Here is a 13,421-nt window from a genome sequence, read left to right on the forward strand (position 1 = left end):
TGTTTCCACCATTGACACCCTACGGTCTATTCTAAACACCACTGCCAATGTGATCCTGTTAAAACATAAGCCAGATCACATCACCCCTGCACTCAGAATCCTCCCACAGCTCCCATCTCATGGGGAGAAAAGCAAAGTCCTTCCAGTGATCTACAGAGGTGGCCCCCACAACTCTGACATTGTCTCCCACCACTTTCCCCTGGATTATTCTACTCCAGTCACACCTCATCATTTCACAGTCTCATCTTGTACCTTTTAAGTTTGTCTTCTCACTGCCTAGAATGCTCCTTCCTTGGTATCAGTGCATCTCATTCCCTTTCCTCTTTCAGGTCACTGCTCATATGTCATTTTCTCAATGAGTCCTTCTCTGACCCCCCATCTCCGATCTCAGTAGCAACTGTCCACCCTCGAGTCCCTACACCATTCTGCAAGTTTCTCTGCAGCACTGAACACCGATTAACATCCTGCGTATAGTACTTGTTTACGTCCGGGTCTGTCTTTCCTTACAAGAATATAACTTGCATGAGAACAGAGGTTTTGTTTTACCCATTGGTTTGCTGCTGTTTTCCTAAAATAGTGCATGGCGCATAGTTGGGTACTCAGCAAACACTGCTGAATAGATGACGAGTATTGCTGCTTTTCCGCCACGTTCAAGGACAGCCTAGCGCTAGTCGCCATCAGGCAGAAGGTCTGGGCGGCCAAGCTGCCCCTCTGTGCTTCCTGATCTTCCTCTCCCTGCCCTTTGGGAAGGCTTCCCCTTTTCTCAAGGTGAGACAGTCCTGATGCTGGGGCAGCAGGGTCAGGAGCTCCAGGCAGCGGTGATGGCCTCATGGCCTCTGGGCTTGCATCCCTGGGTCTTCTGGGAAAATCTGTACAGCCAGTTCAGTAGTCACAATTGGGCCCAAACGTCAAGCCCAGTGGCTGAGTACACCATGTTCTCAGCTTGGCAGGCTGCTGTTATTTAATTCAACATCCAACACTGGGCCCACTCTGACTGTTTTCTGCCAAGTTGAAAACCAACCAAATACTGCAGTGGATAATTGCTCCCTTTCTCCTGAGATTTTTCACATTAGACGTTATATCTGAAAACTTAAATAATACAGATTCACTGGAAAGCACCGTTTTTTATCTTCTTGGTGATTAAAAAACAAAACAAAAATCCCAGAGCTGTCACCAGGAGTCGGTGGAGTGGCATCTGTGAAGATCATTCTCCATAATTTTAGCAGCCTCTTGTCCTCAATCTCCCTGAGATATTTAGCTTATTCATCATTTTAATGAATATGTTCAAGTCTAGATAATGCCCACTGTTAAATGCATACATTTGAATTTATTTTCTTTGAAAGGAACTAAATGTGCAGTAAACTCGAAACGAAATGCACAGTAGAAGAGAAAAAATACCTTCCTATGAAGAATTAGAATTTATAACAAAAAAAGAAAAAAAAAAGTTTATACCATTAGAAACCTGGCAAGAAAATAACAAGAGAGAAGGGAAAATATTATGAAAACAATTCTTTTGCCAAAAGCAGTCTGTAAATTGTACTGTTAAGTTCATAGATTTGAGTGAGGGGGAACAAAAACAAGCTATCAGTTGCAACCACATTCTGTCACAAATTATCCTCTGTCCGAGGCTGACTGACAGCTCACAACCTCCTGTTTCCAAAGAAACACAAGAGGAAAGAACATAAAGATGCCCATTTCAGGAAGGGATGGAGGGGCAGAGCATGCAGACATAGGCAGGAATGGTGTAGACCAAGAGTGAACGTGGGATGAATGACACACGCCTCCATGGATCATCTCAGGTGTAGACCCAGAGTGATCCTGGGATGAATGACGCACATCTCCATGGATCATCTCAGGTGTAGACCCAGATTGAACCTGGCATGAATGAGACACACCTCCATGGATCATCTCAGGTATAGACCCAGAGTGAACCTGGGATGAATGACAGACACCTCCATGGATCATCTCAGGTGTAGACCCAGAGTGAACCTGGGATGAACGACACACACCTCTGTGGATCATCTCAGGTGTAGACCCAGAGTGAACCTGGGATGAATGACACACACCTCCGTGGATTTTCCCAGGTGTATACCCAGAGTGGACCTGGGATGAATGACACACCTCCATGGATCTTCTCAGGTGTAGACCCAGAGTCAACCTGGGATTAATGACACACACGTCCATGAGGTCGTGGGCCCACACCTCCATGGGTCAGGGCTGTGATTTATTTCATCCCAACTTATGTTTCTGTTGATGCTTCCCCAGAGTAGCTCTAAACCAGACATCAGAATCAGGCCCACCGCAGTGATCTGGTGGCCGTGCCCTGTTGCAGCCACAGGGAGGGTCCCTCACAGACAGTGCCCAGCAGCACCCCTCGCCTTTTTTGAGTTGCTCTTCCATTTTCCGTGGTTGCTACCATAATCACATTGCAACCGTGTCCTGCAGAGATAGAACATTTCATTTTCTTGACTCTCAGTTGAAATGAGTTACAAGCAAGTGCTAAAGAATGACAATACTGAGCTTACGCTGGCTGCATCACCATGTGCTTGCCTGCTTCCTAAAGGCAGTGGAAGGCTACAGGGGGTGGCATCTCCTGACCCGAGGATGTGTGGAGTCACTCACCAGGTCTCTAGAGCTTAGGTAAAAGGCTAAAGTAAAACATGACTAGTTGTTAGCCAACAGAAGCAAACATGTGACCATTAACAGGACAAACTCTTCTCTTTCTGAGTGTTTACAACGTATGGGTTGTAATGCATCTGTGTTAATTTTTATATTTAGTTTTTTTAAGCTAAATAAAGTTTTTCTAGATAATTTCCTTCCCAAGTGTTGTATTTACTGGCATAATTTAATTACAAAAAACTTAGTGAATCATTTCTTTAGAAAATACATTTGGAGAACTTGCAGTCCGTAACTAGTGAGAGAAATGGCATGCTCCCAGTATGCCAACATTTGGAAGAATAAAACCAATTTTATTTTATTTTATTTTATTTAAGGTTTTTTAATTGGATAGAAAAATCAAAATTGAAAAACATTGGACATTTTTTCAGTTTGTGAATTTGAAATATTATTTATTTTTACATGGATTGCTTTTTCTTTTTTACTTTTTATTCATCTTGTTTAACATACACATTTTATCTTTAAATTTTTCCTAGCAATTTATTTAATGTTAACAATATCTTTCAAATCTACTGCTTGGTTGTATGTTCCAGTGGCATATTGGAGTGGTATACTTAAGAAGTAATTATAATAAAAAATAGTAAACATTAATATTTTCAAGGTTTACCTGGACAACTAGTTTGAGGGATATTCATTCAAACAAAATAACAGGACATGCTTCTGAAGTTGTCAGAAATAAAAATCATCTATAAAAGGTTATCCCAAAGGTTTTGTATTCAGTAAGGTGTGAATTTTTGCATCACGACTGCTCTCATTACGACTGACACTTTGACTGGAATGTTCATGTGGAGTGGAAACTCAGATGACCACGGCCCTCCCTCTCCTGCCTTGTGTTTCTCCCCTGATCTTGACTAGCTTGTCAGTTTGGTGGCCACAGCTGTGTTCAGGATGCAAAGTCTCGTGTACAATCTTAATATAAATAACTTTTGAAAGAAACTTTGTTTGTATGTTCCCAATGGAAACAGATGGAAAGTTATAGCTTGACACTCCCTGTTTCTCTGCCATGACTCATCCTAGAATAAGCCCAGGCTGGGATGCACAAGACACAATGATGGTTAAGGTTTTCAAGTATCAGGTGAAGCACAAATGGAAAACCCAATGAAAGGGTAGAAAGGGCTGGTACCAACATTCAATTTTAATTACATTTTTACCAAAAACAAGAAGAAAATTCTAAGGTGAGAAATTTGGACATAAAATTCCTACTTTCAGGATGATCTGTCTACCTAGTGAGGGTGACATGATAGCTCAGATGCTGAGCACTGTCACGTTCTGATTAAAAAGGTAGAAGCCCTTAAAAAATGGCTTCTATTTAGTGAATTGAACATTTCATTCCTAATATTTTTCATCCTGAACTCATTTAGCAGAGGAAATGGATATTTCATCAGACACGGATTTGACATTCCATCACATTATGCTATAAACAGGACCAACGGTGTTTTGGAAATGGGAAAGCAGGAGAGCTAAGACAGTAGCCACTGGAAGGCTCTGGCTATCTCATTTAAACAGATATTAGATGTGGGTGCCAGCAGTGTGATCATCAGCTGCTCCCACTTTGTGACTAAACTGCTTAGAAGGAGTCTTTTGCCTACCGGATGTGACCTAGATTTAGATTTCCAAAGGCGGGGCGAAAGATCTCTATTGTGTTAAAAAACAATTGCTGGTAAAATGCATGGCAAATGAGCTTATCTCACTTTTCCAGGTGTTTGGGCTAATACGTTATGGAATTACTGCTTTGTTTATGAAAAATAATTGAGGAAAATGTTCCAGCAAATCAAATTTGGATAAAGGCTTAGGATAGCTATTGTGTTGTTAGCAGGTTTTTAAAAGGCAGAAAGAGCAGGGAGCCGATAGAGATAATAAAAATATAAAAAACTGTGTTTGAGAAGAATCTCTTATAAAAGGGTCAGGTGTGGGTGTGCTATCCAACTTATGTTATGGGTTAATAAAATATTGAAGAACAATGTGAACAATTACAGTCCTTTCAGTGCGTATGAAAGCTGTTGGAAAAAATCAAAGCTTGTCTGTCTGCTAGTTCTGATAAGTCTTATTATTCTGTTAAATGCAGCAAAAATTGTTAAAAAGTAACCTCTTTATTCTCTCTTACCCACTGTCTCTCCTTTTTTGTTTCTTTTTATCTTCAGGAGCTGCCACTCCAAAACCAGTCCCAGAACCCGAGAAACAAACAGACCATACAGTTAAAATTGCTGGAGTCATTGCTGGCATCTTGCTGTTCGTTATTATATTCCTCGGAGTTGTGTTGGTGATGAAGAAAAGGTGAGCTCCTAGCTGTTGCCGAAGACGTGGTTCTGTCCCGTTGTTTGCCACTTGCTTCACGTGTGTGAAAACATTCAGTCATTGAATTGTCTTTGATGACCAGGACACACTTGTGACTCTGTTGATATTTTTTAATCATAAGCACTCAAGGTTATGGGACAAAATTTAGAGTAAATGGCTGTGATTTTTGTATGAACGTGCAAAGCATATCATGCCTAGTTAACATCAGAATCATTTGTCTTCCCACAAGTTGGTACATAAAGGTCTGCAGAGGGCCGGCCCCGTGGCGCAGCAGTTAAGTGCGCACGCTTTGCTGCGGCGGCCCGGGGTTCGCCAGTTTGGATCCAGGGCGCGCACCGACGCACCACTTGTCAGGCCATGCTGTGGTGGCATCCCATATAAGTGGAGGAAGATGGGTACAGATGTTAGCACAGGGCTGGTCTTCCTCAGCGAAAAATAAAAAAGAGGAGGATTGGCAGATGTTAGCCCAGGGCTGATCTTCCTCACCAAAAAAAAAAAAAAAATTAAAAAAAAAAAGGTCTGCAGAATCTTTAAAGCTATTTATTCACCAGGAAATTTTTAGTATTTATTACTGATGTATTAACGTATTTGGTGTTCTTGAGGCTATGAGAAAGAAGACCTTTTCTTCTCATTATGGTGAAGATGATGATGATGACAGAGTTGATTGAGCCCGTGTTATGTGCAGGCATATGCTGGGGGCTTAGTTAGCACAGCACCCCATGATTAAGAGACTCAAAGAACAGCCTGACAGAAATGCAGAGTTTGGACATGGATGAGGACAAGAACTAGAGCATGTTGGGTGTCATAAATTGCCCCATCTAGCCGAGGGGTAGTCTGAGGAAGGAGAAAAACAGATATGGCTGTAGTAACCAATCCTCACCTCCAATACTTAAGAAATATGCAGTGTCTTTTGTTTTGTGGAAATGAGTAAAAACTTGCTTAATAATACAATGTTCAATTTATGTAAAATTATAAACATAAAAATATCGATGGTAAGAAGCCATCGGATAGGATAGGATTAATTTTCCCAAACAGAGAAAATTCTCAAATCTTGTTCCTTTTTTCTGTAGTTTAGGAACAATTATAGAGTGGGAGTAAGGTCTTGGATGGTAGGAGACGAGGGTGGAGAGGTTGGCAAAGTGAGGTCTTGAAAGTCTTGTCTGGTTGCCTAAGGCGACTGGAGCTGGTCCTAAAATCCACTGATAGCCTCTAAGCCAGTAGTATCGTGGTCATTTTTGCCTAAGATCATTCTGATGTTAGGGTTGAGCACAGTGAGGAGGAAAAAGAACTCAAATCAGTAAGACCGGTTGAATGAAGAGAGGGGCAACTTTAGAAATATTAGGAGGTAAGTTTTCATGCCATTTGGAGGCAGAAGCCAAGGGAGGAGGAACAATATAGAAAGAACCTAGTTAGTGGCTTGGACAACGTAGTAGAGATCTTACCATCATCATGTGGAATCTAGGAAGTAGAGCATATGTGGGGAGTGAAGATGGAGAGTGCAGCTTTGCACTTTTTAAGTTCACTGTTCCTGGAAAGTTAAGTGGAAATGTCCACTGGGCAGTTGGATATGCTGGTGTGGACCAGGACTAATACACTAATACTTTCCATAGTCAGAGTCATCAACATATAGTGAGCTGAAGCCATGGATTTGGGTGAGGTCACTCAAAGTTACTATAGAGTGAGAAGAAGGATGTCAAGGATGAAGATAAAACCTTGTGTAACAACAATATTTAAGGCATGAATTAATATCCAAATATATATACATACGTGTTTTTCTTTTCTTAACTTCTTCCTTCATTTTATGTTTATTGTTCTTCTTAGGCCTAGCACAAACTGTTGCTCGGTCCCAGCTGTATATGTCACTAATAGGTCCCATCATTTCAACTCCTCCTTCCCACTTGTCGTACATCCTCTATTCCTTTCTTTCTTTTTTCACCCATCACTTAATTTCTCTCCTTTTTTTTTTCCGGTGATGAGAACTTTTAAGATCTACTCTCTAAGCAGCTTTCAAATATGCAGTACAGTATTGTTAACTATAGTCACCGTGCTGTACATGACATCCCTAGGACCTATTTATTTTATAGCTGGAAGTCTCCTCATTTTTAATTATTTTTTTCCTTTTGATTTCACTTCCCTGTACCTCTTTTTTCTTCTTCTCTAACTATTTCTCTCTTTCTTTCCGTATTTCTCTTTGTTTTCTTCCTCTTTTACATCTCCATCACCTCATATATGTTCCTCCTGGGTGCTCTTCATCACTCTCCACCTTGGTGTTTATAGATAGCTTATCTTTGGTACCAGTGATTTGTACTGTTTTTTTTTTAAATATGATCCAATATAAATTCTAAGCAACACTGGGCTCTTCTGTGCCTGGATAGTCAAACTAAATACTTTGGGGCGCCTTATTTTAAGTTGTAGAAATATGTTGGACTTTTGTGTCATCTGGCAAACTGTCTATGAGGAATAGACTGAAACTACTAACCCAGTTGCCCTTGTGACCTTAGCTAAATGTTAACTCATCCCTCAGAGGTCTGTTTCTGCTGGATTAATTCATTATTCTACCTGGGTCTCTCAGGTAGTCACAGAGGTTATGTTATAAATTATGCTTTTGAAGAGATTGCCTACAGTAACACATGGCCTTGATACAACTTTAGACTAGACACCAATAACTCACATCACATTTACAGGATTATTTGTTAGATAGTAATCTTAAAAGGGTTGTTTTCACAGTATTTGCCACTTTTGTATTTGCTTTTTCTGAAATACAGAATATGCTCTCTGTAAGGCAAATTTGCCAATATACTATGCACTACAAATACAAAATTTGTAAGATTTAGACCTGAACAGTCCTGTGGTATAAACTGTCATATTTAATAGAAATTCTTTTTTTTTTTTTTTAAATTTTTATTTATTCATTTATTTTCCCCCCAAAGCCCCAGTAGATAGTTGTATGTCATAGTTGCACATCTTTCTAGTTGCTGTATGTGGGACGCGGCCTCAGCATGGCCGGAGAAGCGGTGCGTCGGTGCGTGCCCGGGATCCGAACCCAGGCTGCCAGCAGCAGAGCACGCGCACTTAACCACTAAGCCACGGGGCCGGCCCAGAAATTCTTAAAAATTCTAATTGTTCAGGGTTTTTCTCCAAAATTTAAGTCTAAATTTTAAAAGTTGTATTTTTAAACAGGATAGTTAAAATATAGTATTAATTATGGATAAGTTGCTGAAGTGTTATTGATATGTAATAAGCTACATTGGTTAGAAGAACGCTGAATTTATTTTTTTTATTGAGGTATAATCAACATATTATATTAGTTTCAGGTGTGCAACATAATGATGTGATATTTGTATATATTGTGAAATGATCACCACAATAAGTCTAGTTAATATTCGTCACCATACATAGTTGGAAATTTTTTTTTTCTTGTGATGAAGACTTTTAAGATTTGCTCTCTTAGCAACTTTCAAATATACAATACAATATTATTAACCGTTACTAACTACAGTCACTATGCTGTACATTCCACCATGCTGTACATGACATTTATTTTATAGCTGGAAGTTTATAAATTTTGACCCCCTTCCCCCATTTCGCCCACCTCCCAACCCCCAAGATGAGCACTGAATTTAGATCTGCAATTCCTAGATCTGTATTTTAGCTAACTTGGTGATTCTGAACTTCTCTGGGCCTTACTTTCCTCATTTGTAAATTGAGAAAACTTGCACTAGATCATCCCTGAAGTCTCTCCCAATTCCGGAATAGCAGGTTTTCTGTTATGTGGCAACCCATGGTGACACTACTATCCATTTTCTATTCTAGAAGTACAGGGGTGTCTCCTTACTGTATTTCATTATTCAGACATACCCAGCAGTTCTTCCAAAGGCTCTCTTTGTCCAGTCAATTCAAGTCCGGAAGTGTTAGTTGGTGAGTAGTTTATCTTTTAACTACATGTCCCCTACTGTCACCCGGGAGACAATTGAAAGGGAGGAGCAGTGGGGAAACGAACAAGGGAAGGAGAGAGTGGGCAGGAAAAGAATGGCCTCAGGGGTGGGTTCCGGGGTATTATCAGGCATGCTTCCTGGTGAGAGCCTGACGCTGATCAAACTCCGAGTGCTGTCCTGCCTGGGCTAGTTAGCCTGTTTGTCTCTACCCACAGCGCTTCTGAGTCAGCGAACCCAATATACACCATCAGTCATAAAGATAGACTGGACCCAGGAGAAAGTGTGGTGAAACAAACTCATCAATATTTCTGCACATACAATTGGAAGTCTGTCCTGCTGAGAAGTCAGTAGTACCGTCTGTGTTTGTCAGCATGCCAGGCCAGATGGGCCTGAGCTCTTGGGAGAGGAACAGCAAATTTTATTGGGTGGCCTGTCAGTTATTAGTTTAGCTAGGACTGTGTTGCCTCCTGAAGGACTGGCCTTCTATAAAAATGGTTGCTGAAGCTAGGCCTCTAATAGAACATGTAAAAATCTGTTCAGGTCATCCTAACTCAGGGAATTCTTTACATCTAGGCAATAATGACTAAAAACTGAGATGACCATCAGTTTTATTTGGCTATACTAATGTTTTCCAAACCTATCACAAATTAATGACTAGTTGTTAATTTGTGTATGAATATTGATCCATTTGAGCCTTGCCTGGACTAATATGAAATCCTTTTTCCTTAAAAACTTTTATAAAACCTTTACATTTATTTTTATTTTATTCTACAAAGAAAGCAATTTCTTATTATTTTCTTTTTCCCCAAAATATATGTCCTTTTGAGAGTAAAGTGTTTTGATGCAGCAAATGTTAAGAAAGGATGTGAGATGAATATCTATGAAATAAAAGTTTCATCCAGAGCCACAGGACGATAGGATCTCAAAATTAACACAAAATAAGTTGAGTAGGAGATACTTAGTTTTTATCTTGTTTCATCCATGTGTAATTAAATATATTTGTATAAATGAAAATAACTGCATTTTCAACATCTTTCATAAGGAATAATTTATCTCAATAACATCTTTGACAGAATTTAGCATACAAACACCATCAATTTTACCATGATTAATTATATTTACTATTGTTTCTAAGATTGCTATAGATCTTTTAGAAATTTGAGAACATTTCTGTTAATTATAGTAATATTCTTGTTTCAGCCACTGTGGTAATTAGAAATGATAAAAGTTGGGGCTATATGAAAATAATTAAAGAGATATGCATTCTTGGTCACAGTAGCAAATGTTAGCTATTCTACTACATAAATACCTCTTATAGGTATATATAACTATTTTAATCCTGAAGCACTATACCTCTATCTCCTTTCCATAACATTTTTAAACAGATGTACTTTTTGCAAATACAGCATATGTCATTAAATATTTAGCACCCATTCTACTATATTTAAACAATACTGGTACTACCAAGAAAAAAATCTCAATAAAAAGAGGAAGTATTTCTCAAGACATCATGAAACAAAAAAGATAAGAGAGAAAATTTGATGAAAGCCCTATTTTCAAAGAGATTCCTGCGGCATGTGGCTGGAGGCAAGTTGACATTAACTACAGTTCTCCCACTATACCTGTTTACATAGGAGATGGGAATTTTTTTTTCTGCTATAGCTAAGTGTGAGCTATATGTGGAAAATGTCTTAAGTCTGAATGCTTTATTCAAAGTCCTATTTCAAAATCACATTTTCTGAAACTGCATTGAGAAGATCATATGTAGACGTTTCCTTGTGATTATTGTTTAGAATATGTGTACTCAGTATGCAGCCATGTGAATAATAACCAGTTGCTGAGACTTTTCTACTCTAGCACAGGCTTTGGCATCGTGAAACAGGATATATGTGTGCACAGACAGGTATGGCTATGTCCCCCTAATCTGTCAATTAGCTGATGTCCTTCAGTTTTCTAGATGACAACTGAGTGGGCTTGGTGTACAGAGGTCAGTTAAGCAAGTCGACCTTTTTAAAGGCCTCCTCTAACCTGGACTTTGTATGGCTACTCTAATAGCTTCTGTGTTGGCCACTATTTCTGGACTCAACCCAGTGGTTTATTTAACTATGTTCTACTAGGGGTTCTTTGGGAGCTCCTTATAAAGAAGATTTTATTGTTTAAAGGAAGGTGGGGAATGTGGATACCAATTTTTTATTTTCTAGGAGGAAAGTGTCAAAGAATGATAAGGGGCAGCCACTTGGGCTTTAGAATTTACAAACCTGGGCTCACATCCCAGCTCCTACTTGGTAGTGGTATAAATTTAGATGAGTTACTTAACCTCTCTGAACTCACTTTGCATAAGTGAAATGTGATGAAGATGATAATGTGGACTTCATGGGGGAAGCATGAAGATTAAATGAGATAACTCATGCACGTGGTTGGTGCTTGATCAGTAATCACTTAGGGACCCAGGAGTTGGGAAACTTGTCCAAGGTGACATACGTAGTACATGGCAGAGCCAAGAATAAATCTAAGTGTGTCTGATTGTTAACCATCCTGCTACAGTGGCCACAGCGGTAAAACTCAGAGATGCCTCTCGTTCTGTAAAACTCAGATACCCCTCGTCATCATTAGCGGGAAACACCACATAGTCATCAGCTCGCTGCAGTTTACTATTGCTGTTAAGTCTTCAAATATTTGAAACTGCCAGCATGTTTTCATCTTCTTTTTGAGCTATCATTGGAGAATTAGCTAAATAAAAGCTTTTTCCATTTCCTCCTTTACAGAAGTGTTTTTTAAATCCTTTCAAATATGTGTATTTTGTGTTATCCTTTGAGTCATAAGTTTACTTGTGATAACTCACAGTCGTAGGGGTGCTGTATCCTTGTCTGGTTTAGTGAATGAGAGAACTTTGCTAAGTTTTATAGTACGTGTGAAGCAAGGGAGCGTTAGCTCCACCCCTTCCTCCTCAGAGACAAGCTCTAGAGTCTGGGAGCCGTGGAGGTGAGAGCCGGCCCTGGAGACAACTGCCCGCGTGCACACCTTGGCTCTGTGGCTCACTAGCTGTGTGACCGTGGGCAAGCTGCTTAGCCTTGTGTCCCTCAGTTTCCCCAGGTATACCAAGGGCATAATAATAGTACTTAACCCCGTAAGAGTGTTAGAAGAAAATGAGTTATTGCTGTGAAAGTGCTGGCCCCAATAAATATTAACTATATTAGTAATGTATGTATTGTGCTACTTTTGTATACGAGCTGTAGCTGACTCTCTACTTTCAATAGCCACTGTGTACATGCCTCAGAGTCTTTGTTCCCACGCTCAGGAGATGAGCAAAGACAAGGAGCTGTTTCTCCTTGAGAGGGAGATCTCCTTGCCCATGGAGAACATGGGTTTGTACTTATGAAGATGGCTAGCTACCAGCTGCCGGGAGTAAGCCAGCCAGCCCACTGTCCCGTGGCTTGAGGCCAGGCGTTGAGGAGGTGCTGTAGCTGAAAGCAGGAAGGAAAACCACTCTTCAGCCATTGTCACCCTCCGTATTCCTTATATAGAGGCTCTGCTCAGTCAAGGAGGGGGCTGGAATACGGAAAAAACCCTGTCTACAGAGAAGTCAGCCAAAGTCTGAGGCATCAATACTACTGCTTTGGTGACTTCCCTCTAAGCCCCAAATTCTTCTGAGAGGGCATGGCCTTGGCATACAACGCAAATACTTTAGATACCAAAACCTGTCAGACCCAGACCCCGTAAGGGGCCAAGTGGTCTTCCTCTGGGGGTCAGAACAGAAGGACAGCGTCACTCTCTAAAGTGTGCTCAATAGTAGCGTGCATCTATTTGGACTCACTGAGCCTGCCTTAGATCCTGCTCAGCCAACTACCTCAAGTCCCAGAGGTTGGGATAGGCCTCTGGAGCCATCTGGAGTGTGGACCCTCTTGCTGTGTAACCAGGCACCAGCCCTGAACCTGCACACCTGAAGAATGAGAACCAGCAGGGTTCTCATTGGCTATCTCAGGGCACAGCTGTCCTACTGATTCCTATTTTTAATGCCCTGTAACTTTCCAGCACAGCTCATTCTTATCCTATATGCATTAGCATAGCTTATTAAAACTTGTTCCTTCAGTGTATCTTACCTCTGAAGCTCACATCTAACAGTACATACAAGGTGTTAAGAGGGGGTTGCATATGTGCCACCGAAGTCAATCATTCTCTGCAGCTGATGTCTCCAGGTGCTGTATGTTCACATTCCTAGCTCAGCCCCACGCAGGCTCTTTGTGTTCTTGGAGGGTGTGTGTCTCCATTCGCAACATTGACATGACTTCACTTTCTAGTTTATAGAGTGGAAAACACCCAGGGTGTGAAAACTGAGGATGTTCTACTTGGGATGATTGTTTAAACCTGTCATCTGGGTTAGTGAATCCAGGAATTCAAACTTAATATTATCACTTCAATTTCTTCTCATTTTGTTTTGTATTAATGAGTAAAACAGTAATGAAAATACATAGCATATAAGGAAAAAAATACGTTAAAAAAAAAGGCCAATTTCTC

The 13,421-nt window shown here is 40.3% G+C and overlaps 1 protein-coding gene across 2 annotated transcripts in view; it reads left to right on the top strand.

Annotated features, from left to right (window-relative positions):
- The window catches only part of PTPRM (protein tyrosine phosphatase receptor type M), a 771,664-nt gene that overhangs the window by 539,385 nt on the left and 218,858 nt on the right, over positions 1-13,421 (top strand). For both annotated transcript variants that reach the window (XM_087438889.1, XM_004421085.3), the window contains exon 14: positions 4,818-4,950. In XM_087438889.1, the coding sequence (XP_087295015.1) occupies positions 4,818-4,950 (133 nt within the window). The remainder of the gene's footprint in view (positions 1-4,817; positions 4,951-13,421) is intronic.

Source organism: Ceratotherium simum, chromosome 14 (genome assembly GCF_057802395.1).
Source record: "Ceratotherium simum simum isolate JZ-2026a chromosome 14, ASM5780239v1, whole genome shotgun sequence".
Lineage (NCBI taxonomy): Eukaryota > Metazoa > Chordata > Mammalia > Perissodactyla > Rhinocerotidae > Ceratotherium > Ceratotherium simum.